At 51.5% G+C, this 26716-nt stretch overlaps 1 protein-coding gene across 2 annotated transcripts; it reads left to right on the forward strand.

The window, feature by feature from the left end:
• On the forward strand, positions 1-25557 carry TMEM72 (transmembrane protein 72). 2 transcript variants are annotated; one of them, XM_025397395.1, is made up of 5 exons: positions 7-275; positions 16422-16488; positions 20537-20608; positions 22178-22317; positions 23192-25557. In XM_025397395.1, the coding sequence occupies exons 1-5, from the start codon at positions 206-208 to the stop codon at positions 23671-23673; spliced, it is 831 nt and encodes a 276-aa protein (XP_025253180.1). In that variant the 5' UTR covers positions 7-205; the 3' UTR covers positions 23674-25557. The 2 variants fall into 2 exon arrangements, with proteins under 2 accessions (XP_025253181.1, XP_025253180.1); XM_025397396.1 differs by lacking the exon at positions 16422-16488 and having other exon boundaries at positions 1-275.
• Positions 25558-26716: the final 1159 nt, after the last annotated feature.

A 26716-nucleotide genomic window follows, 5' to 3' on the forward strand; every position in this document is an offset into this window, starting at 1 on the left:
CGGGCTGAGCCGGGAAGGTGAGCCCATTTCACACCTCGGCCAGGCTGCGGTGGCCAGGACTGGTTTGGGAAGGCAGGGCCCCGGTGTGCAGGGGCCCCGAGCCAGCAGCCGCAGCCTCCTACCTGTACAAGGGTGTTCGGGAGCATCTCAGGGCCGGAGACTTTGCTGCCCGCCCTGCCGGGACTTTGTCCTCACCCCCAGCACCATGAAGCTCCAGGTGTTCTGGACTGGGCTGGAATATACCTGCCGGCTCCTCGGCATTACCACTGCTGCAGGTAAGACCCCGCCTCCTGGCTGCTGATCCTTGCACACTGGCACGGCAGATAGGGCTGCCTGAGGGGTGGGAGGTGGCTGAAAGACAGCAGGCACATCTGGCCACTTCTGTGCTTCAATTTTTTCCCAAGACCCCCAGAAACACTGCTCTGTAGAGCAGCAGCAGGTGCAGTGGGGTGAGCCTCAGGCCGGGGGCCAGAGGGCTGGGTGCTGGATCTTTGCTTGGCAACTCACCCTCCCTGTGACCTTGGGAAGCCTCAAGATCCTCATCTGCAAAATGATTCCAGGGGTCTACCCACCTACTCAGAGAGTTGTCATGAGATGGAGGTAGAGACAGAAGGTGAAGGTAGAAAGGGCTGGGCCTCGCTGTGCAGCTACAAAAGGTCAGCTGAGCTCATCCTGCTTTACTCAAACCATAACCCTACCTCATGGAGAGAGAATTCCGAGTCATGAGCAGCTCTGCCCAGTGGGGACAGCCTGAGCTAGGCTGGACATGGAGATCACAGGCTTCCCTCGGGCCCGTGCTGGACCCTGTTAACAGAACACCCTGTAGGAACCCAGACTCCCGTCTGAGGTCTGGCTGCAGGAGTGAACTGTGGTCTTAGCAGCAGAGATGCTTCCCAGAGATGCTGGGCTCCCCTCCCTCACCCAGCAGAATCACAGGGCTGCTCAACTGGCCAGGAGGGCAGATTGTTAGAGCAGAGCCCACAGCCACCATCCTGAGCCCTGCCTGCTCACTTCCCCAGGGCAGGCCTGACCCTTAGCCCCATGCCCCCTACAGGGCCAGGATCTGTATTGGGGAAGTGAACGGGCAGCACTCTGAGCCCTTAACTCTGAGCCACATTGTCCCCTGGGGACAGAGAGGAGACACATCCCCTATCAAAGCCCTTCCCCACCACTGGGCAAAAGCTTACCCACAGGTCTTGCCAAATGGGGAAGTTCTCCTAGGTCAAAATCACGCAGTGCTGGTTCCTGCCCCAGCCCAGTCACTTGCCTGACCTTGGGGAGCCCCTGCCCCCTCGGCGGCTGCACTTTCTGATCTGTATGACGGAGATGCTGGACCTGCTGGCCACGCGTTCGGAAAGGTTAAGGATGCAGGAACTGAGCATGGCTAAGTGGAACTGAAGATGAAAACCTCTCAGCAGAAGCCCCCATGACACACTCCTGAGCTCAATGGGAAGCTGGGTCATTTCAGGAGCACTGGGCTGGGTTCAGCCATGAGCTGACCAGTAGGCTCTTCCAGCATCTAGGCCGTGAGTTAGATCATGAAGGGCTGCTGGATGGTTTAACCCCACCCCTCCTGCTATAGGATGGAGCACCTGAGCTCAAATGCGAGTGGTGACCTTGCCCAGGGTCATGCTGCATGTCAGAGAGACAGCCAGCCTGGAACCCTGGTCCTTCAACTTTCACAAAGGCCAGAGCTCTGGCCAAAACCTTCCCTGCCTTGCAGAGTAGGAAGCCCTGCCCAGCAGGCAGCAGGAGGAGGTTCAGAATTGCTCTGCTGAGGCTCTGAGTGGAAGCGCTGATGGAGGAGCCAGATCCAGCCACTTTCAGAATCACGTTGTCATCTCCACTGAAGGGAATGATGGGCAAGATCCCCAACAAGCAAACAAGCCATCCTGGGGAAAGGAAGGCCACCCTAAATAGGTTTCCATATCTGTTGATCTGAGTCCACCCTGCTCCCTCTAGACTTTGGTTTCGAAATCTGTAAAATGCCAAGAATCCCACAGTTTCCCTAGCCACACTTCACCCAGAGCTGAGGCCCACCTCCTGTCGAGAGGCTGTTCTAAGATGTATGTACCTATCCTTCTAATGGATTAGCTAGAGACAGTTTAACAGTCTGATTTATCTCAGTCAATGGAAGAGTCTGCGGCCCTTGACACTCCCATGTGCATGCGCGTGCGCACACGCACACACCCACACCCACACACACATACACACACACACACACGTGCACGTGCGTATAGTGCTCTTCTTAACCACAGCCTTTATCTCCGTACAGGGGACTGCTGTTATGCTGAGAATGGGCCTCCCTCTTGGTTTTGATAGGAGATTCAGACTAAAAATAGGCCATGAGTTCCCTTCTAATGGCCAGGCTTTCAAATGATCTTGCTTGGGCTTTCTAGAGTGCTGGGAGTGAATGGGAAACTAGAGAGAGGGGTTTGGTGTTCTTGGGCAAATCTCGAGTTTCTTCCAGCATCACTGAACTTCTGGTCTATTTCCAGTACACAAGATTTGCAAATTCCTTATTCTCCTAAGCCTCTTTTTTGTTGAAATCCTCTGTTGAGAACTCCAGGCTTCATTTACAAGGGCACTGCTGCTACAGAGGAAATAAGACTGGAAATAGAGGGCCTCACTTTGCAGAAACCCTAGGGAGGTAGGGAGTGCGGATTTCTTAAAAGCTAGGAAGACATGTGACTCAAGGGTACTCACAGTGTCAGCTGCAGGGACCAGGCAGCTGCTAAGAGGCTACAACCTCTCATTAGCAGCCTCCTCCCTGGACCCCCTGCAGACAGGATCAGGGCTGTCAAAAGCACTGAGGGTACCTGGTGGGTGCTTCTGCCAGCATGTCAAGGCCCTATGACTGTGGATGAAGCCACAGCCTTCGGATGATGCCTCCTTAGGATTCCTCGAAGTCCCGCAGGCCATTCTTGCCCAACCTCAGTGTCCAGCCCCACATCATGAGGGGTCCTAGAGCACAGATGCATCATTGCCGCCACCAAATGGGGATAAACAGGCCTCAGGTAGTAGCACCTGGGTGGAAGTGTTTCTAAAATTAGAAAATTCGTTCCCTCTGAAAATTCCTTCCATGTGGTTTCCAGGACATCACAGACCACTCTCACATTGTTTACACCGGGCTCATTTGCATCACCTCCCTGGCTCGGGATGCGGGGGTGGGGGGCAGGCGCACGTGCGTCCATGTGCATGCATGCACCAGTGTGATGTCTAAGTGCCTCAGTTGCTGAGACGCGGCATCCACTGCTGCCCATGGAAGCAGACCCAGCTGGGAAATGGCACACAGGCTGTGAGCACTCCACATCCCCCTGTGCGGATGCCGGGGCTTCTGCCTGTCCATCCCTCAAAGCAAATTCTCCCTGTGTCCACTGCAGACAGGGTAAAGGTGTCCTGAGTGCAAGACTCAGGCCCCAAAGTAGGCTTAGCCCTGTGACAGGTTCTCAGCACAGACCAAATGGCAGGAAAGGGGGCCTGGGAAATGGGTTTAACTGAGCCTGGAGCATAGCGGTCCAGGGCGCTCCTCCTCTGTGAGATGAGAAAGGACCAATCCCACAGCATTGGTCCCGATTGCAGGCTAGGAAGGCAGGGTTGGCTTCCCTTAGAACTTTCGCCATCCTCTTACCCTTTAACCTCAGGGGAATCGCGAATAACTCCCTCACCACTCCCTAGCTCCTGCCAAGGTGGCCAGGACGAGAATGGGAAGAGCCCCCTGTGTGGGGCAGAGGGTGCACCTCTCAGGCTGTCCAGGCTGGGCATGGAGGGAAGGGGAGGCATGTCCCCGGGCCCCGCCTCGTAGAGAAAGGCCTCCCCTCCAGGCTGTGTCCTCACACACAGATGTGCGTGGGCTTCCCCAAAACAGGCTTGCTCAGAAAATGTCTCTGCCCGCTTGAGCAAGGCCTCCCAATTTCCCTCAGAGCAAAGAGGCTCCAGCTTGGGGCCCCACTGCCCCATCTCCAGGGCTGAATTTCACTCTTCCAGCCTCTGCCCAGAGCAGGGATTGCTGAGAATGAACATGATTATTTGAGTGTGTATTCACATAATACTCAAAGCCCAAGCTTTGCACTACATATTTTAAATGCAGTATCTCATTGCATCCTCCTGTCCTTGGAAGCATCATCATGTTCATCCTCATACCCACTGTACAGGAAGGGAAACCGAGGCCTGATGGGGTGAAGAATCTTGCTCAGGGTCTCACACCAGGAAGTAAGAAGACAAAGTTCCACTTGATGATGGTCTGCTCCTGAGGCCCCACTCCTAATTGCTATTTCCTCCACCTAAATCAGGATTTAAAAGCATGTCTCATAGTATTTTGATGATCCCAAGATGCAGGATGAAAAACACACAGAGCAGAGCAAGAGAGGCCTGATCAGAACTGCCCGTCCTCTACCCTCATGCTCCTGCCCTTGGCCAGTTCTGATCAGGCAGGCGGGGTCATCGTGAGGACACACGTACACTGAGGCACATAGTCAAGGGTCACCAAACACTTCCTAAATCTCAAGACACCGATATTCATTGCACCTGTCCATTCTCTGTCTCAAGATGCTTTAACCAGCACCACCATGACCTTCTCTAGCCAAACCTGCTTCTGGACCCCATCTGGGGACAGAGAGATCTGCACACATTTCCAGAGGGAACTATCACGGTAGGGCTTGCCTTGATGGGTCCAGAGGTGCAGGGCTGACTGCATGCATTATGGTCATTGTCTCGCTCCAGCCCCACAAATGCCTGTGAGGCTGGAGTGCTGGGCTCAGTCCCATTTTACAAATGAGGAAACTGAAGCTCAGAACACTGAGGTAGCCTGGCAGAGCTCACATGGCCAGGGGACAGAGATCTGGTGTTGGAACTCCACTCTGCCCAAACACAGGACTGTGCTATGGCAGCTCCAAAGCAAAGGGCATAGCAGAGCCAGCAGGGACATGAGGGGGATGGAGGCAGAGCCATCCTGAGCGACCTCTGCTTGTCAGGCTGACATGCTGTTTCTCACAAATTGAGTGCTTGGGAACAGCCTGGGATCACTGAGGGGTTTTGTTTTGTTCCAGGTTTTGACCCATTAACCTGTTTCTCTATATAATAGATGTGGCCACATTTTCAACTGCTCCCATACTTTCCACACAGTTAGAGCATTGGCTTATTAAAATAAATTAAGAGAAAAGAAGTGTTTAAAACCCAGCTGTTCTCATTATATTTTAAAGGATACAGCAAATGTATAGCTGACCTTAGCCCTGTTCAAAGCCTTCAGGAAAACAAATGCTTCTGAAGCGACCATCTTGGGCCCTCCATGCTAATTTCACCCCTCTTACATGTATATCCCCATGACCACTTCCTGCCGTTGAAGAAAGCATCACGCACTCCAATGCCTCGCAGGTGATTTATCACCCAAGCAAGCCCACGTTGCGTTTTCAGACCTTCCAAGTGAATATTGACTGTTTTCCTCTTCTGTTACAATTGGCTCCACGAGTAAATGGAATCTGCCTCCTTCTGTTCCCCCCACCTACCACCGACACGCAATAGGATTTGGTTCAAACACTTCTTTCTTCACAACTTTGTGCCTGTGCCTTGCTTCTAGCTTTATAACAAGAAATCTGAAACTTCAATTAGGTTTCATTTACTCGGCAAACTGTTGCTGAGTCCTCAGTCATGCAGTGTAGACACTTGGATTAGGATGGCAAGACCTCGCCCTGTGAGAGCACATAGGCCAGACAGAGAAGCAAACTAGTAAATGCACATCCGAGCACCAAGCACCACAGCGTAGTGTTTGGGAGATGGGTCTGTGTCCTGGGACAACCACTGTATCTACCCTCTGGAGTTGTGAGGACTCAATGAAACAATGGCTAAAGTAGCAAGCTGCCTGGCACATAGATTCTCACTCAACATAGGCTAATTTTAGAGGAACGTGCAGGGCATGGAACTGCATAGCATGAGTTATCGGCTCCTTTTGTAAGATGGAAGAAGTAGGAAAGTCTGAGGAAAGGAGCAAAGCAGTATGTGACCCATGAGGCTGGAAGGAGGAAGGGGCTACACTGTAAAGGACATTATACTGGGAAACATTTCTCATCACATTCTGAGCTTGGGTTGTGAAGATCAGCCCACAGGAACTTGGCTATTTCTACACCACATATAGTAAGCCAACCAGAAGGAAGATGGCAGCCCTGTTTTATTTTTCATGGGATGACAGCTCTATCAAGATTGTCCTGGGTTCTATTCAGCCTTCTGAAGAGGGCTGTGAACAAAAAGAAATGTTGTCTGACGTAAGTGGCTGACACTGTGGAGAAGGGGCTCAGGAAGCCCCCCAGGAGGCCAGGTAATGGTCAGATGAAGAAGCCTGGTGTGTGTGGAATAGACAGAGAACAAGGGGGACATGGACAATGCTTTCTGGAAACCTGTCATGTGGATGAGTGAGCAGATGCATTCTACCTAAACACTGAGAAGGAATAGGAAGTGAATACCTCGGTTCTCCCTGACATTGAGACCTAGAAGAAATTTATCCTGTGGGCCTGTATAAGTTTGTTTTCATGCTGCTGATAAAGACACACCCAAGACTGAGCAATTTACGAAAGAAAAAGGTTTAATTGGACTTAGAGTTCCGTGTGACTGGGGAAGCCTCACAATCATGGTGGAAGGCCAGGAGGAGCAAGTCACGTCTTACATGGATGGCAGCAAGCAAAGAGAGAGAGCTTGTGCAGGGGAATTCCTCTCTTCAAAACCATCAACTCTCTTGAGATTTATTCACTATCATGAGAATAGCATGTGAAAAACTTGCCCCCATGATTCGATTACCTCCCACTGGTCCCTCCCACAACAGGTGGGAATTCAAAATGAGATTTGGGTGGGAACACAGCCAAACCATATCAGAGTCCTTACAAGGGAGATGCTATTCTACGTGGGAGACTCTATCCTCAATACTGCCAATGAACCACGTGGGTCTGCAGAGTACTTCCTCATCACCAAAGAGTGGGGTATCAGCCCAGATGGCCTCACAGGTGAACTCTACCAACACTTAAGGAATAAATAATATCTATTCCACACAAACTCTTCCAGAAATTTGAAAGGAGGGAATACTTCTCAATTCATTCTATAAAATCAGTATTTATGTGAATACCAAAACTAGACAAAGATATTACAAGAAAATTATAGATTAATATTCTTCATCAACATAGATGCAAAAATTCTAAGCAAAGTTTTAACAAATACAAATATATTGAAAGAATAATATATCATAACCAAGTGAAGTTCATCTCTGAAATGCAAGCTTGTTTTAATATTTGAAAAATCAATCAATGCAACTTACCATGTGATATGGACTAAATGTTTGTGTCCCCCCCACCCCCAGTCAAATTCACATGTGGAAATCTTAACACCCAAGATGATTGTATTGGGAGGTGGGGCCTTCTCTGAATGGAAATAGTGCCCTTACAAAAGAGACCCGAGAGAGTTCCCTAGGCCCTTCTACTATACAATGTGCGGTAATAGTGAGAAGACAGTTTTCTACAAGAAAGGGGTTCCTCAGACACCGAATCTGCCAGCACCTTGATCTTGCACGTACCAGCCTCCAGAACTGTAAGAAATAAATTTCTGTTATCTATAAGTCACCCAGTATATAGGATTTGGTTATAGCAGCCGAAATGGACTAAGACATCATATTTAAAAACTAAAAAAGAAAAGCCATATTATCATTTACATAGACACAAAGTTTTAAATAAAATACAACTTTTTTTATGATTAAAATAAAACTATCATCAGCAAACTAGTAACAGAAGGAAACTCCCTCAACCTTAAAAGGTCATTACAGAAAACATATATCTACTTAAATGTAAAAGGCCAGGTGCTTTATCCTAAGATTAGGAACAAGGCAAGCGTGTCCACTCTACCACATCCAGCCAGCATTGTACTGGAGGTTCTAGCCAGTGCTAGAAACAGAAACAAAATGCATACAGGTTGTCGAGGAAAAAGAAAAATTGTATTCACAGATGACATTATCATCTATAGAAAATCTAATAGAATCTACCCCCAAAGCTACTTGAGCTAATGGAGGGAATAGCAACATTGCAGTAGACAAGCTCAATATATAATAATCAAATGTATTTCCATATATTAGCAACAAACAATTAGAAAATGAGATCTTTAAAAATACAATTTATAATAGCATCAAAAATCTGAAATATTTAGGGATAAATCTGACAAAAGATGTAAAACAAACTACACCAGAAACTAGAAAACATTGCTGAGAGATAATAAAGAAAATCTAAATGAATGGAGATTTATCTTGTTGATGGGTCAGAAGGCTCAATATCGTTAAGACATCAGTTCTCCCCCAAATTGCTGTACAGTTTCAATACGAGCTCAATCTGAGGTCTCTTCCAACTGAATGTCCAGAAATATCTACCATGAAATCCTTCCCTTTTCCCACACTGTCTCCGAACCCTGGCTCATGTATGTCAGCTGAACTGATCTCCACATGCAGGTAAACCTCCCCACCATGCTTACCGTTTACCACAACTTCTGAGCTAAGAAGCCTGTGGCTACTACTTACTGTCCCAGTGAATTCACAGCAACCGGCTCCAGCAACTCCATCTTGGAAATGGTACAAATCTACCTTTTCATCTCTACCCTGGCGGTGACCACCTCTCCTGGATCATCCATGCCCATTGTCATCAGCCTGGAGCATCTTTCCCTGAGATGTCCTTGGAGATCCTGAGTCCAGCAGGAGATGAGAATGAAGGGAAGCAATAAATATACACGGTGGGCTCTGAGGCTGCCCTCAGCAATGGTGAGTACAAAATTCTCATCCAGTGCCCAGGGCATCCAGTGCCAAGGTCACTGCCTGATACTAAAATCCAGTTAGTGTGGCCTCTGAGGACTGTGAAGCATCCCATGTTGCCACCATCACAATGAATGCAAGACATATGTCACAATTCAACCCATGGAGTCAGAATGGATAAGCAACAGTGGACCATGAGGTCAGCCCTATGGCAAGAGCAGCAGCAGCCTGAGGCCAGGAGAATATCCCCTCAGTAGGCAGTCCCACAGATGGCCCCAGCCTCAGGAACATGCTGGCCTGAGCCCCGTGGGAACCCTAGCAGGGTTATGGAGGGCTAACACAAGAGATGTGGAGATAGATGGGAGTTTGGGTCACTTATATCCCAACTGGGCTTTGAGAAGGGACCTCAAAGTAAATTAGTGAACAACAAACAACATTGGTGCACAGGGAAGAGCTTTTTGGATACACACACAAAAAACCACACATGTGTTAATGGAAGCAAAGAATGAGAATAAACCCTCTCCTTTCCCTGGAGAATACTGATGGGAACCGCCTGCCTCTTATAATAGCTTTCCTAGCCATCGTCTGCATTTGTGCAGCACTCTCATTTACTTAGACTGAGCAGTGGTGGGCACCAGTTTGCATGTTTTTATTTTCCCCATTTTCCAGAAGAAGATGCAGACCAGAGAGTAAATCACTTTCCTGAGGATGCAGGACTCGGCTTTTCTGATGCAGGCCCCGTATTCTTTCTGCTCCGGTGCAGCCCCCTCCTAGCTTTCATCCACCCATGCTGAAACCAGAGCTCCAGGATGACAAGGATACTCACACAGTGGCTGCCCTGCCCAGGGCTGCACCACAGGTTCTTGGCCCAGGATCTCTGATCTCTGCTAAGCCTGAACTGCAATAAACAGCTCCAGAAAGCAACACAGAAGCAAGCCCTGGCCCCTGAGAGAGGAAAATTCTTGTACCAAGGTTGGATCTGGCCCAGACAGGAGGGACAGAGACTGGAGGGAAGGAGCTAACGAAATGAGAGAGGCCAGGCTTGTCCATGTGGCTCCATCAAGGTGCAATGCAAGGCACCTCCTGGGATCATGCAGGGAGTGAGACAGAGGTGTGGGGTGAGCTGTGCTGGAGTGGGCGTAAGGTACCTCTGTTGGGCTGGGGTGAGAGTAGCTGGGGAGCCTGAGGTGGGATAACAGGGAGGGATGGAAGGAGTCAAATGCCACTAATGGCCGTGTCAAGCAGTGCTGTTCAGTGCTCCCGTGCCCCTCCATCTGGGCAGGAAAGACAGCACAGCCAGATTGAAGCAAGTCTCAGGGTGATTCTTTCTTGCAGAGAATTTGGTGTCATGAGGCTCTGATTCTGGGGGTAGCAGGGCTTTTGTGCCATTGTTTGTCTCCATTGATTAGCTCCTAATCATTGATCTGCTAATCCAAAGATCAGCTCTTCAGTCCCTGGTCCCAGATCCGGGCAATGCCCCAGGGGTATCTTTTCCAGTGAATTGCTAATTCAGGTCAACCACTTCCACATTGGACTAGCATCCTGTGAAGGCAGAGTTTCCAAGACACAAGCCTCACTGCCCTGTGAGAAGGATGGAAGGCCAGAGCGCAGGCCAAATTCCACAAGGAGCTAGAAGCCCTCAGACCCTGGGCCACCCAAATCTCTGGATGCCAGGGCCAGGGAAGGATACCACTGTCAGGGCCAGGGAAGGGCCTACACTGCCCCTGAGGGAGGGAGTGCTGCCTTGGGCTTAGAGTGAGGGCCACATTAAATTACAATGAGGGCCTCCTTAATTTTACAATAAGTACCCCCTTTATTTTAAGAGGAGCACCTCCTTCATTTTAGAATACCTCCTTAATTTAATGGCTAATACCGTCTTAGTTTTAGGGAGAACACCTCCTTAATGAACGAGCACCTCTGTAATTTTAGGAGGCGTGACTCCTTAATTTTGAGCCCTGGTGTCTTTCTGGGCCCACCCTGGTCCTAGTTCTCTGGGTGCCATAATTTCTTTGTGTTTAACAGAGAGCCCCGCCTAAGTCTGGAAACCTGGCAGAAACCTAAGGTCCAATTCCACAAAACAAGGATTGGGCCACCCTCATCCATGGGTTGAAGTGAGGCCTTTGAGAGGGCGGGGGCCCACCTATGCAGTCTCTGGGAATAGACGCTCAGGAGACCAGAGAGGAGCTCCTTCTTACCTGTGCCAATCCTATCCTTCATTCAAGCCCACACTGAATTTCAGGCCACATTTCATGTTCACCTCCTGCCAATTCTGGAGACTAGTCCCCTGGAAAAAAAACTTTTGGGAAACTCCAGGCCCTGAGTGAAAACACTTTAGAGTCCTATATTTGCGTCATGTGGAACTGTGATACCTTCCAAAATATTTTGTTCCCAGTACAGTCTAGTCAGCACACCAGGCTAGGGGCTTCCACAGCCAGGCCCAATGTGGCTGTCTGGGGTGAGTGTTGGATACAGGTCACAAAATTCCTACAGCAAGGAATCTCACTTCTTGCTTTCTTCACTTTTTCTACTGGGAATGTTTGCAAAATGCAACTGTGGGAGGGACCTGCTTTAGATGATACAGTGTTCTCCTCCACAGCTCCTCTATGAAGTCTTAAGATATGAAACCCCCAATAGGATTCCATGACCCAGTGGAAGTCCCCAGACACCACCCCTATTCCTTGGAGTCTGAATCTCCAAGGCTGTGGGGCAGGTGCTGCAGGACCCGGAAATGCTTCCTCCTGAGGAGTCAGAATATAATGTTTACTCCTAAGAAGTCAGACCAGACACAGAGACTTCCACACCAAAAACCTCAGGTGGCTAGATGACAGAATAAACTGCTTTTCCAGTTACCTGTGTGTGGCTGCACAACAACCCACTCTAAAACGTAGTGATGTAAGACTACAACCATTTGATTATGCTCAAAACATTGTGGCTTGGGAATTCTGGCAGAACGCGGTAGAGGCAGCTCACCTCTGCTCCATGATGACTGGGGCCACAGGTGGAGTCACAGGGTGGCTGGCATGGCTCACGTGGCTGAGGTGGCTCATCTGGTGCTTTGGTTCTGATTGTTGTCTGGGTCCATCACTTCCAGTCTGTGTCACATCTGCTGGTGCCAGAATGTCAAAGATAACTTCTTCCATCATTTGATCCACATCCCACAACCAGCTGGGGCTGTTGTGCCTCTCTTTCTCTCTTTCTCTCTCTCTCTCTTTTGCTTCCTTTCTCTATTTCTCTCTCTCGCTGTCATTTCTCCCTCTCTCTTTTTAGAAGTCTCTCTACAAGGCTGGCTTAGGCTTCCTCACAATGTCAGTCTCACTCCTCAGGGATTAGCAGGCGCGTCTTCACAGCAAAATCATTCTTAGCCAACTTTCCTGAGAGATGGCAGCCAGCACATCGCTGAGAAAACTGGGAGACTTTAGGGTTGGCAGTTGCCACTTGGGAGATGTGCAGATGAAACAAGACGTACGGAGAGGGCCTACTGTCTATATGGTGTGTGGTGGCACCTGGGTGACAGGCAACAGGGCTGACATGCCCAGGAAGCTTCCAATCCCAGACACCTCCTGGCCAGCCCACACCTCTGCCCCCCACTGCCCGGATAAAGCCCAAACATCGACATGCAAGGGCAGGGCATGCCTTCTGCTTTATGCCTGGGAAACCTCCTTCTCTGGGTCTCCAGACAGAACAGACCCTCCACTCTCCTGAGCCGCTATGCCAAGCGCCCTGCTGTGCCACTGGACAAGAAAGCCACCTGCACCACACCATCAGGAGCCACAGCCAGAACAGTGCTTCAAGCCCAAGTCAACAAAGAAACTAGCAGATACCGTGTGCTGGGAGAGGAGGTGACCAGGAGCACCTGGAGCTTGTCTCTGTCCCTCAGCCACCACCAAATATCACCGAAGTCTCTCACCGTCTGCACGGGGTCAGGGAGCTTTCTGAAATACCAGTCCAAACATGAGTCCCTTCTGCTCACGCTGTACAGCCCAATATTTAAGAACCCTGCAGTCACCTTGATCCACATACACTGCCCATTGCCCCCGAGGGTGTCCCTGCTTCTGCTGTTAGGGGCTCCCACCCCCTGCAACGCCTGGCCCCTCCATCTGCACAGGTCCATTCCTGCGGCTTTTCTAGTCCACTCTGCCTTCATCTTTATTCATCTTCCCTGATAGTCCCATGGGCGGCCCCTCCTGTCTGGCCCCAGAGCTCCTGGGTGAGTCCCTCGTCCAGCCTGGGTCACTGCCCTCGCTGAATGCACTTTTCTCAGTCCACATCACATCTCTCCCACTGGACTAAGCCTACCCCAGCCGTGAGCCTGGTGCCTGGCCCAACCAGTAGCCACAGAAGACCAGGTGGGCCTAGGAGAAGTGGCCAGGAGCCGCCCCCCAAGGAGAGTGCGCCTGTCGCTCCCAGCAGAGCGGCCTGAACATCAAGACCAGAGGCAAACAGAGCGGAGGACGGAGGAAGGACTCAGTGTGAGTCCATATTGTCTCAACCTGGCATGCTCTGCATCCAGGAACACGCACCCCACAAGTGGGAGGATTGAGCAGAAAGCAGTGACCCCCTGGCCTGGATATCAAAGGTCTTTACAGCCTCCCACGAGCGCCCCACTGATCCCCTTCCACCTTGCGTACATTGAGGAGCCATACTCCTGGCTCCCCACACTCTCCTCCTCCCGCCAACTGGCATCCCTCAGTCTCGACACGCAGAATCCAGCCGACTATGGTTGGGAGGGAGCTTGTGGGAGTGACTCCACACTCCTTAGTACAAAGTGACTGACTGGATACTGGGAAAGCTGCCAGGGCCAAGTTGGGGGGAAGGAGTCGCCTCTTTGCATTGATCACCTGACATCTATCAGGCACTAAGCCATGCATTTCAGACTCCAATCCAAGCAATTTTCTCCAATCCAAGCAATTACTCTGAGTTATAACTTATTCTGCTGCTTCCACAGATGAGAAAACACAGCTTGGATGAATTAAGTACTTATCACTTGTGTGTAATAACACACAGAACTGGAATTTCCATCCAGCTCTCATTTCTCTGTTGCCATTTTTTGATATTTTTTTAATGCAAACCAGCACTGTTTCTACAGTGTTCCTCAAATGCCCCTCTGACCGCTGACCCCTTGTTTGTCTAAAGAGTACAAAACAAAAGCATCAAAATAGCCCTCCACATGCTAAATGGGTGCAGATCAGGGAAGAAGCTGAGTTCCCAAGACCCTTTCCTGCCATCTGCTGGTCGTCTGCCACTAGCCCCTGCAAATTGGCCAACATGACTTGCCACGTGAGTGGAGCCCACACCTGCCCTACAGAGTGCGCAAAGCAGACATCAGCCCTGAGTCGAACACCCCTTCCCGGGCCCAGGGCAGCAAGCACTTCTTCCCCATCCAGTGATTCACTGAGCACCCGTGACATGCTTGGTATCAGTTAGCTCATGACCACTGTGTGCGGGAGGTATGATGAGGAACAGACTCAGAGAGATTGGGTGACTGTGCTATGAACTGGAAAATGAGAGACCGAAACTCAGGATCTGACCTGGGCCTCCATCCGTAGTTGATTGGTTGGTTTGACTTACATTCTGTGTGCCTCAGTTTCCTCTATGTAAAGTGGGGATAACAAGAGTACCTTCTCATAGGACTGCTGCAATGATTCAAAAAGCAAATGAATGCTGGGTGCTGAGAACAGGACATGGTGAAAACCATATAAGTGGCCATTTGCCTGCACGACACACGTATACTCACATATTCACACATGCACATTCACATGCATACACTCACATACACTCACACACATTCACACACACGCACATATATACTCACATACACTCACATTCACACATACATTCACACACATGCACTCACATACACACACATGTACACACACATACACTCACACAGTCACATATATACTCACATATACATATACACTCACACACTCACACATACACTCACACATACGTGCGCTCAAAAGCCTACCCACACACATACACATGTGTCCACACACGCATAAGCACATGCTGGCAGGCAGTGGATAGCAGGAAACTGTGCACCACCTAGAGCTGGCTGCCTCCATCTGGTCTCTAGGCCCTCACTTTCCAGCATGTATCCTTGAGTGAACTACACAGGCCACTGAGCCTCACTGTCCTCCTCTGTAAAATGAAGAGAGTGGGACTCCTGTGCCACGGGCCTGCTGGAAGGGCCGGGATGTGTGCACCATGGTGTGGAAGCTCTGAAGTGCTCTGTAAGTTTGGACCCTTCAGTTAGGCTGACACTGCAGGGGTATGTGGCCAGCTAGCATCATCCGTCCTTGCCCCAGGTGAGCCAGCAGGGTAGCTGGAACCTGGAGAGGGTGGGAGACTCAGTGTCTGCCTCCTGTGAACCAAGGGGCTGGTGGCAGGTTAGTATGGGCAGTCGCCCATGAAGCACAGCGGAGCCCCAGAGCCCTCCATCCATCACTCAGAAAATATGACCGCCTCTTCTTGCCTGCCTAGATCCAAGTGCTCTGTCCCCTTTCCCCGCCCCATATCTCCACCATCACCCCTCCCACCCCCTACCCCTGGAATCGAGGAGTGGAGTGCTGGTCGCTTCAGTGCAAGGCTCTTCCCTGCTCTCTGGGAGGGGTGTTTCAGCATTGGATGAAGCGCCTTTCAGCTTGAGACACCAGGGGATGGAAGCCCACACAATGTCTCTGCCAGGGAAGAGAGGAAGCATCAGAAGCCAGGAAGCAGCCCCATGAGCAGCAGGGAGGAGGGGCCACCCCCAGGTTGCCAGGGACGACAACCCAGCCCACCATCTTTGACTGGGAGGAAGAGAGGATGAAGCCACACTCCAGCCATCATCAGAGCCCAGAGAGAAACAGGGTGCCCAACAGTGTAATCAGTTAGGGACAAAAAGATGTCTGCTCAGCAGGCCAATGCACTGCCCCTGGAATGTTTCTGTCAGGGACTCCAAGGGTCAGTGCTGTGCTGGTTGTGGGAAGCCATGGGAGCCAGCAAATCCCTGTGAGGAGAGCACCCAGAGACAGCAAGTCTGGAAAGGCAGGTCTGAGATGAAATTCACCCAGGACAAATGGAAGGTCATCACCAACTGCCACAAAAGGGGAGGAGGAGAGCTGAGGCTGAGCAACATTTCCTTGTCAGGGCGAAAGCCCAGGGGTTTAGTCAGCACTGGGTCCAAAGAAATGAGCAATGAGTATGACCTTCAGCTACCCCTCAGCAAGCAAGACCAAGGCCACACAACAGCAACCAGTGACCCAAGCAAGAGAACAGGGCTGGGGCAGGGCCCATCCATGGCTAAGCACTGAAGCCAGACACACAGCACACACTGGGGTGGGCCCCAGCACGTGGCAGAGAACAGCTGTGAACCAAGGGGCTGGTGGCACATTAGTGTGGGCAGTCGCTGGGGGCACTAAGGGTGGCTGCTCTGGGGAAGCTTAATCAGAAGACCTCTGGGCCTTTGCCTGGAGTTCCAGGGACCAATCCAGCAGGCTTCCTGCTCTCTTGCACCTTGCTGGTCATAGCTGCCTGTGTCATGAAGAGAAGAACCTACCTTGGCTCTCAGTCCCTGGGAAGAGGACTCACTCCAGAGCCAAGGTACCCCCAACAGGGCAGTGCTGTAGTGTAGAGCTCCAGGCCCACTCTTCCTTCTTCTCTTGCCCCTTAGTGTTGATCGGCGTGGGCACTGAGACCTTCCTCCAGGGCCAGTTCAAAAGCCTGGCTTTCTATCTGCTGTGAGTATGTGTGCATGTGCCACTTTTGACCTGTAAGTTCTGCTCAACTCACCCTACATCTGTCTATGCAGAAGGATGGAATGGATGGAGAAGTCCCCTTCCCATGCTAATTCCATCCTATCTCAGGGGTGAAGGGAGTCGAGGGGGGCTTTAGAATAGCTCCTGGTTTGTGCAGACCATCCCATAAATCAATGAATTATCCTTTCTACCCACCCATCCATCCACCAATTCATCCAGCCAGCTGCCCATCTATCCATCTATCTGCCCATCCATTCATCAACCCACCCATCCATCCATTCACCCACCAATCTATTCATCCATCCACCCATCCATTCATCCATCTATCCAGCCATCTACCCATCCATCCAGCTACCTATCCATCTATGCTCCCACCTCTTCATCCACCTGCCCATCCATCCATCCATTCCTCCATCCATCCACCCACTCATCTATCCATCTATCTACCCATCCACTCACCTATCCATCTATTCACCCACCCATCTATTCATCCATCCACCCATCCACCCATCTACCCATACATGCATACATACATATACACACCCATTTACCCATCCACCCACCCATTTATCCATCCATCTTCCAATTCATCCAGCCATCCACTCATCTATCCATCCACCTGCCTATCCATCCATCTATGCACCTACACATTTATCAGTCCATCCAACTACCCATACACCCAACCATCCATCCATCCACCCACCTATCCATTTATTCACCCATCCATCTATTCATCCATTCACCCACCCATCCATCCATGTACCCACCCATTATCTGTCTACCCATCTATCTATTCATTTACCCATCCATACATCTATCCATCCATCCATCCACCCACCTATCCATCCATCCATCCACCTACTCATCCATACACCGACCCACCCATGCATCTCATCAATCATGTATTTATTCAGCAAATATTAATTGAACTCTTGTTTTAGATAAAGGGGGATCGGGTCAAAGGAATATGTATTTGAGCTTCTCTACATGTCAAACACAGTTAAATGTCTTAGTTGCATTATGTTCTTTAGCTTTCACAGCACTGTAGGAGAAGTGCATATTGGCCTAGTTTTACAGATAAGAAAATTCAGAAGGAGTAAGCAGGTTAGCCCACATCACCAAGCTCATGAGCAGCAGGATTCAGATTCGAACCCAAGACCCTTTTGTTTCCCAGACAATGTCCTTTCTTCTCCACCACCAGCTACCTCTGTAAATGTGCCCTGACAGGAAGGTGACCCCTGTGCAATGGTGTCCCAGGGGGTTAGAAGAACCTGGGTCTCTGCCACAGCATCTCTGCAGCCCCATTCTGAGGGGCTTCCAGCAGTTTCTTCCTAATGAGATAGGAAGGCTGTGTGTTCTAGCCCCACAAATCCTGAAGAACTTACTGAGCTGAGAAGCAACAGATAACAATTTGCCAGGCTGCCCCACAAATGTCTGGTTCTGTCTACAGGGTCCACCAGGCTGTGACCTCCACTCCCCTCCCTCCTCAGGATCTGCCTCCACCTTCAGGTGGCAGCTGACCTGTGTTCTTAGCAGTCTCCACCCTCCCGCCTGAGAGCAGGCCCCTTGCTGTGTTTGGGGGCTCACACCTGCCATCTCCTAGATGCAGGCCACCCTCCAAGCCCATTTCCACACTGTCTTCTAGACACACAAATCTCTCTGACAGCCTTCAAGGGCTCCCACCACCTCTGGTCCACACCCTGTGCCATCTTTTGGCCTCTGCCTCACTTCTTGCCACTCATGTACAGCCCGGAGCTTCTGACTCTTTCAAACTCACCAGCATGGCCTCGCCTCCAAGCTTCACTCATTCTGTTGGGTGCCCAAGTACCTTCCACCCGTTTCCACCTGCCCAATGCCTGACACTCCTTCCTGGCATTCCGCCCTGGCCATTGTGCCCTGAGCCTGGAGCCCCTGCTGGCTGGCAGTGACTTCTCCTTGTTCTGAACACCCTCCATGTTTAACTGACCCTGTCCCTGGCCACTGTGCACCATTGCCCTGGGATCCAGAAGCAGGCAGGCCTTCCTCCTCTCCAGTGGGTACCTAATTCTTGGGTCAGGCCATGGCAGGTGAATGTAGGCTGCCTTCTGCCCAGAAACCTGTTCTGTCTCTGTTTTGAAGGGACCCTATACCCATGTGGTCTCTGGGTGGTCCAGTCCAGCCTGGGGTCCCCTGCCCCTCGCTGTGTCCTGCTCTCTAACACCTGCAGGATCAGCACGCACTGCCTGCCCTGTCTGTCCCTCCCTGCCACTCAGTAGCACCAGACAGGAAGTCTGAATGGGTTCCTTTATTCCTCAAGCCTTGATATATCCCTTTGTCCCAGGGTGTAGGAAAAGTCAGTGGAAATTATTTTGCGAAGCACATGTATTGATGGGCCTGCTAGCCACCCAAGCTCTGAAGCCTGAGTGCTGGGTTCTGATCTTTCCCCTGCTGCTGATAAGGGGCCGTCAGTGATGGGGCAAACTTCTCTGTGCCTTACTTTCCTCATCTGTAAACTGACAGTAATTGTAGTGTTTATTATAAAATTGTTGCGAGGACTAAATGAGTTGATATTTGCTAAGGCCTTTAGAACTATGCCTGGCCCATGGCAATCATTACATAAATGTTAGTGATTATCATTTTAAAAGCAAGGGGTAACTTGGGAGGCATAAAGAGTGAGACACTGGGAGGCATAGAGAGTGAGAGGAGTAGAGATCACTAAATGATGTAAATAATCACATGGAGAGAGAAATGATAACGAGAATTGATATAATTATTGTGTGCCAAGCATGGTCCTAAGTGCTTTACAAATATCGTTTAATTCTTAGAACAGTTTTACTGTTGATGCATTATAATAACCCCAGTTTACAGCTGAGGAAACTGAGACACAGAAAGGTCACACCTCTCACCTGTGATCATACAATCTAGAATCACAGAGTATTTCTAGACTGGTAGAAACACCCATGGCTCTGAGGAAACCCTGGCCCCGAGCCACCTTCTGCACAACACTATCTACTTTCATTCCTTCATTCATTGCAATGCCCATTAATGGAGCCCAGTAAACCCAACCCACTGCGAGCCTGGGCTGTACAGAAGAATTAGACAGGGAACGCCCCCTGGGAGTTCACAGACTGGTGGCTCTGGTCATATGGTACCACATGGAGAAGTAAGAGGAGGTCACCAGACAGACTGGAGAGGGAAGGGGTAGGCCTTCCAGGAAGAGCTCACTTGTGCAAAAGCCCTGTGGCACCTGATAGCTTCTTGAGTTGTCAAGGGAACATGGAGGATAGGCAGTGAGACCCTCTGCAAGTACATATTCCCATTCCAATGATTCTAATGTGAGTTCAGGAGCGGCCTAGGAGCCATGAATTCTACACATTCTTCAGGAGATGCTGATTGCAGGATCCCTGGATCACACTGGGAGCATGAGTAGACTTTGAGGCATTCTGTATCAGGAGGAACATGATCAGATTCAGGTGTCGCACAGCCCAAAGTGACATAGTGGAGGAGCAGGAGACAGGGCTGGGGTAAGTGAGTAAGTGGAGCTGGTGCAGGGGTCCAGGAGGCAGGGCCTAAACCCAGGCAATGCCCATGAGGTCAGAGAATAGAAGCGATTCGGAAGGTATTGAAGGAATGTAATCAACAGCTCCTGGTTACTGTTTGGACAATATGGAAAGGATGAAGGAAAGGGTTAGGAACAGGTCCAGCTTTAAGGCTGGAACACAGGCAGTGGGTGTCCATCCTGGTGACCAGCAGGTAGAAGGACGTGCCTGCCAGTGTCACACAGGGTACCAGGTGAAGGCCATGTCACCTGCTGGCCACGGTGCCCTCCCCACCCATCTCTGAACCCCAGACCCCACCTCTCCCCAACATGGCCCAGTACAGAACAGGCCATGGCCTGGAGACAGCCCCTGGTGAATGTTGTCTGGGGGAATCCAGGTCAGTCCACTGGCTGTAGATGTGATGTCAGGAGGCCACGTGTGAGAAGACAGCCCTCAGGAAAGCAAAGGAGGACAGAGGCGCCAGCCTCCCTCTCACCTGTCTTCACCCGCAGGTTTACAGGAGCCGCTGTCTCCATATGCGAAGGGGCCTACTTTGTGGCTCAGCTGTTGGCCATCTGCTTCCAGTAAGTAGTCTCCAGAAAGACCCTCCACTGTTCACCCCAGCCCCAGACACCACAGATGTCTCCACCCAAGAACCCTCAACCAAGGAATGTTCTGCTCCTGAAGCCACCGTGGACAGGATCCCCCCACCGAAGTACAGCCAGCCTGGCCTGGAGGTGGGCGCAGGCCCATGGGCTCCATTGCCTTCTTTGCCATGGTCCCAACCAAGAGAACCAACCGACACATTCATTCGGGGCCTGTCCTTGCTCAGAATCCCCAGAAAAGTCCAGCTCCCCCTCACCAGGAGCAACCAGTCACTGGGCCCCAGTGTCTGAGCCATCTGCCACGGGATGAGGACCCTTCAGAAGGCCCAGCTGGGAGTGAGCAGACCTGGGTTTGGGAACTGGCTCTGTCTCTTCCTAGGGCCTGGGGGCAAGTCAGGGGTGGTCCATCTCTACACCCCTCCGTGGGGCAGGAGTGCAGACCCTGCAGGATCTCGTGAGGCCCTTGCTGCTTCCCAGCCTACACTCAGTATGTGGAAGCTGTCATCGGTGAGACCAAGGACTGTGGCTCTCAGAACCTAGACACTGGTCTCTGGGTGGTCAGTGAGAGAGCCAGTGTTCAGATCCAGCTGTTCCAGCACCTTGCAAGGCCACTGGCTGCCTCTCAGGCTCACCAGCCCTGAGGCAGAAAGCTTTCCCCCTTTCTGCTGAATTCCATTGCCAAGGTGTGCTTGAAACTTCAGCTGGAGGGAAGGCTGGGGAGGAATGGACCCTGGATGGACTCCACCGCACGCCCCCCCCCACCATATACACACAGGAATGGGCACCAGGGGGCACCAGTGAGCCATGGCAGTCCAGCCTGCTGAGCATAAGAAAGCAATGCTTTGGGCCACCTGGACAGCCTGAGCACTCCCTCAAAGCTAGAGAGGCAGGATGCGCCTGTGTAGAGCCCCAGCTCTAGGCCAATTCAGAGGATGAAGGTGCTGGGTCTAAAGGCAGGCACTTGCTGCCTGTGAAACCTGGAGGCAGCATCCCTGAAGGAAGCTACTCAACATCAGGCTTCTGCCAGGGCTATGTGTGGTCCCCATGTATACAGTTAGGAAAGAAGCCCTTTTGGGCCGACACTGTCCTATGCCTAGGCAAGGCTGGGTGAATAAGGCACAGCTGGATTCCAGCCTGCTCACTCACCTGGCCAGGCCTCTTGTGCAGTGCACTACAGGCATAACTGCCCCAGCCAGGTGGCTCCCGACCTGCACACTTTCTCTGCATTGGTGCAGACTTCCCAGGGAGCCCTCAGCCTCCAGCTCTCTTCCTCACTAACTCATGCAGCATCCTGAGAGTTTAACTTGCTTCCCCCTCGACCAGAAAGACAGGGCTGGGCAGCCTTTCAAAAACTTGTGGGCCCTCTCGATAGACTCAGGCAAGTCCACTCATTGTGGAACCCACACCAAGGACTGCTAGGGCCTCCTGTTCAGCCAGGGCCCACTGCAGAGCATGCCCACAGCAGGGCCCGGCCCAGACTCCATGGCATCCAGTCTTGCTGAAGTTTTCCTGGGACACATTCTGCTAACCTGGGCTCCCTCTCACCAGGTGTCAACCAGGATCCCTGGCAGACAGAGTAAGGGAGAAGGCTCACTGGCTAGGCTGCTTCCAGAAGTTCCTGGCCTACCTGCTGCTGTCGGTGGCCTGCTTCCTCCACCCCGTCCTGGTCTGGCACGTGACCATCCCAGGTAAGAACATGGGGTAGAGATATGCAGCCCCAGCACAGGTGGGCTCTGAGCAGGAGGGGCTGAGCCCCTCAAAGTCTAGCTCCAGTGGTGGCTCCAGGGCCCTTACCTGCCCCACTGCCCTCTCTAACCTAGAGGGTGGGCATGAGGAATCACAGGAGTGCCAGACATCCTCCATGCCGATCAGATGGCAGGAATGTCCCAAGAAGTGCATCTTTCCTTCACAGAGCCGTCCAGAATTGGAACCGCAAAGGGGACCTCGCCTTTCCTCCCACTGACCGTGTGTGGTCTGAGTTTCCCAAGGGTGTGACATGGCCACTTCCCTGCCCAAACCCTTCCAAATCTCCTCAGTGCCTACCCATTCAGGTCCAAACTCCTCAGCCTGGGTTGAAAGGCACTTCAGGGTGGGATCCCAGAAAATCTTCACACCCTCATCCACTTCCACCTCACCAAATGCACACCACTGGCCAGCCTGCTTTCTGATCGCAGAATCCAGAATTTCTTGCTCCCACCTCTTCAGCTTCATCCACGACTTTTTCTGCTAGTGTCCTTCTCTCTGCTCCCTGTCTGTGAAAACTGTGCCCCCTCCTCATGAACCCGTCTACAATACAGGGAAGCCAGCCCTCCAGGGAGACCATGTTGAAAAGCAGAACCCCCATCCTTCCTGCCATTTAGCATCCCCGTCCCAGCCTCCAGGTGGACCTCCAAATCTGATGTGGGGTGTGAGGACAAGCCAGGCTAGAGAGCCAGGGCCACAGGGGCCTGTGTGTGGCCACACAGCGCAGGGTTACAGGAGTCCTGCTGCACAACATGCTCTCAAGGGCTCTGGATTTTCTCCGCAACTCATCTAATGTCCTGATCTCTGGCTCTTTTCCAGGCTCCATGCTCATCGTCACCGGCCTGGCCTACTTCCTTCTGAGCAAGCGGAAGAAGAGGAAAGATGTCCCCGAGGTGCTGGCCTCCCCAGAGCAGTACACAGACCCCTCCAGCAGTGCCGTGAGCACTACCGGCTCTGGGGACACAGAGCAAACCTACACCTTCCATGGGGCCCTCAAGGAGGGGCCCAGCTCCCTCTTCATCCACATGAAGAGTATCCTGAAGGGGACTAAGAAGCCCAGTGCTCTCCAGCCCCCCAACACACTGATGGAGCTGAGCCTGGAGCCAGCCGACTCCCTGGCCAAAAAGAAGCAGGTGCATTTTGAAGACAACGTGGTCCGCATCGTCCCCTCCCTCGCCGAAGGTCTGGATGATGGGGACAGTGAGCCAGAAGAGGAGACCACCTCTGACACGACACCCATCATTCCCCCTCCCCAGGCCCCAGTCTTCCTGTCATCTCTTACAGGCACTGGCCTGTTCTGAGCGCCTGTTCTTGCTCCAGCCTGGAGGACACTCAGTGAGGGGTCTACCTAGCTCAATGGCCCTCCCTGGAGTTTCAGGGTCTTCTCAGGTCAGCTTTTCAAGGGGTAAACAGACACCCCCACGCTGGCTGGGCCCCTGAGGCCATCAGGAGGTGTGACTGGCCAGCGTTTCTGCAGAGGCCTCGAGGGAGGCACAAACAAGGCTCATGCCACCTCAAGCCAGCACAAGCTCCTTCCTCCTGGCCACAGGTGGGGAAACACATGCTTCCCCAATGAGACCATCACTCCCACTGCGCACGAGGCTGCAGGTGCCATTGCCTCAGCCCAGAAAGGACAGAGGATGTCTGCCCAGCAAAAACCTCTGGCCTTTTCTTACTCCTGATCCAGGGCCCAGCACTTAGTGAGGAACCCGTGATCCACCCATCTCTGAAGGCCCAGGGAAGTGTCAGCAACTTAAGCATCTCTAAGGCAGGAGAAGGTGGCCGTGGGTCTTGACCAACCAAGACTGCTCAGGGTCGGGAGGGGAGACTGTAGGACTCTGGTGGGAGCAATCGGGCCGTGGGCCGCATTCTCTGCATGCTCCAGGGCTGGGGCTGAGTTGCTCAGGGAAACAATGCCGCGCTGTGCTGACTGTGGGAAAGCCAGGCCAGATGAGCAAAGCTCATTCCAGAAACATGGCTGGGGGTTTCCAGCCTCCACCACCACATGGCCTTTCCAAGATTCCAAGTTGATGATGCAAACTGAAAGCAGTGAATGCCAGGGCCCAGAAGGCAGTGCCTGCTGTGTGCAGGACCACAGAGGCTGCCCAGGGGTGGCACAGCACAGGGAAGTGGCAGTGCCATGTTTAGATGTCTGGTAGCAGATTAGGTGATAAATATAAATTTCTTCAAAATGGAAGGAAGTGAGTGGGGAGGAAGAGGAGGGAAAATGGGAGGACAGGAGGAAGGTGGACAGGCAGGCAAGTTCTCTGCCATGGGACCACGGAAGTGACAGTTAACCCAGAAGGAACAAAGACATCTGAATCAGATATTCCTCTGTAAATCTGTAGAGGATTTGCAATATAGGCTTTACTTCTAAAAATTGCTGTCGGGTCCATGAGGCTGTTGCCAGGAAGAGCAGACACACCATTCTTCGTGGCAACCGCAGTGAGGGAGCAGTCAGGAGGAAGAGTCCTGTGGCTTCCCAGTCCCTGTGGGGACTAATGCCAAGCTCTGTAGAATGAACCTTAGAGCACATGCTCTATGGTCTAATGAGAAACTTGGGTTTGTGCTTTCACACATTTCAATGTTCCCTACGGGTTATTTTACAAAGGGATGAAAATAATGGCCAACAAGAAGCTAGTATCAGTTTGGGGCCTAAATGCGGCAGGTGTTCCTGATAAGCAGATAAGTAGAACTCTTCCTGCAGTAGCCCAGGTCTCGCCAGTCAAATGACAAATGGCTAATCAAGACATTCCGGCAAGCCCTTAATGGTGAGAGCGGCAGAGCTGCTTCTTCAGCTGCCATCAAGGCAGGACCTCAGGACCTGACTGTCCACAGTCAGAAAAGAGTGAACAATATGAGATATGGGTATAGGTAGGTGGTAGGCAAGGATGGTGCCCCATGGTTGATGGGTTGGGTGTCTCAGGCAGGCCCCTGTGCATGGAAAGAGCCTAAGTGCAGAGGTGCCAGGCGTCTTTCCCATCATCCATGGAAGGAGAATGCGATGGCCACAGACACCCTCATGGCACAGACATGACCAGCCTCTGACGTTCTTGTGCATCGGAATAGCTCTGTCCTCAGAGCCCCAGTCAGCAGAGCTGGATGGCCAGGTCGCAAGAAGCAAACCACAAAATGTGACGTCAGAGCTGTCAGATCTCGTTCAATAAACACTTCAGTAAACCCAAGTGCAGAGTGTTGTTTTGGGTGTGTCTTAGAGATGTGTGTTGGGAGCACCCTTTTGGAGGTGTCCTAGAGTGTGCGCTGGGAGTTCCAGTGACGATGCAATGGAATTCTGAGGCACCTAGGCTTCCTGGAGATTACCATCAGTTAAGAGAGTGTCTGCTGGTGTGCAGCATTACAGGACAATTATGACCTTACCTAGGTCAGTAAAGTTCTCAAACACTCCTATGGCTACAAAAAAAAAAAAACCAAAAAGCTGGAGTGAGATCATTAAATAGGCCAGAACTTTCAACCATCAGTGGACCAAGCAAAAAAGTGGCACCTTTCTCATAAGTAGATGAGCACCACGTGTCTCCATTGATTCTCAGCCTGTGACCTCTATGACCACATCCTTGTCCAGTAGGATCCCTGCAAAGCAGATGTTGTAATGATCTGCATCCTTGCGAAGAAGCAAAGACTAGAAGGGCTGGCCCTGCTGCGATCCCCCTCCCTGTCTCAGCAGAGAGGGGAGCATTTTGTGGATGCAGAACAGAGTGACCGGTAGAAGAAACAGCACCAGGCTGAGCACCATTCGACCTCCACTGATACACATCTGACCTTTCTCAAGCCCCTTCGCGTCTCTGGCTCAGGTTCCCCTAGTAAGTGGGAATCACAGCAGTAACTCAACAAGACAGGGGCCAGTGCTTTTCAGAACTACAAACAAGTCACTGTGACTGCACCACATCCCTATCCCCTATGGGAGACTCGCTGTGAGGGGGCACTGAGGAAGCACCACCCTGACTTGCATCTGTGGCAAGGGCAGATCAGGTCCAAGAGCTCCTGTCTCCACTCTAGTTTCCAGGGCTAGAGCCTGGGGACGGTACAGCCCCCAACGCCTACCTCAGAGGAAAGCCATAGTGGACCCCACATTTGTTAACAGCTGCACCATGGGGGTCACACATGGGTCCTCTGTCTCCCTCTCCCATCAGCCCTAAGGTGGTTTTTTGTTTTTAGTTTTCTGAAATATCTTTATTGAGATATAATTCATATAACAAAATTCACCAATTTAAAGTGTACAGCTAGGCCAGGCGCAGTGGCTCATGCCTGTAATCTAAGCACTTCAAGAGTCCAAGGCAGTGGATCACTTGAACCCAGGAATTTGAGCCCAGCCTGGGCAACATAGCA

This window comes from Theropithecus gelada, chromosome 9, assembly GCF_003255815.1.
Source record: "Theropithecus gelada isolate Dixy chromosome 9, Tgel_1.0, whole genome shotgun sequence".
Taxonomy (NCBI): Eukaryota; Metazoa; Chordata; class Mammalia; order Primates; family Cercopithecidae; genus Theropithecus; species Theropithecus gelada.

What these genes read in the sequence shown, in the direction of transcription:
- TMEM72 (XM_025397395.1), top strand. Translation starts at nt 206, where the DNA reads ATGAAGCTCCAGGTGTTCTGGACTGGGCTGGAATATACCTGCCGGCTC. An exon ending in CGGCATTACCACTGCTGCAG is followed by an intron (nt 276 to 16,421) that starts GTAAGACCCCGC and finishes CTTGCCCCTTAG; the next exon opens with TGTTGATCGGCGTGGGCACT. An exon ending in CTGGCACGTGACCATCCCAG is followed by an intron (nt 22,318 to 23,191) that starts GTAAGAACATGG and finishes GCTCTTTTCCAG; the next exon opens with GCTCCATGCTCATCGTCACC.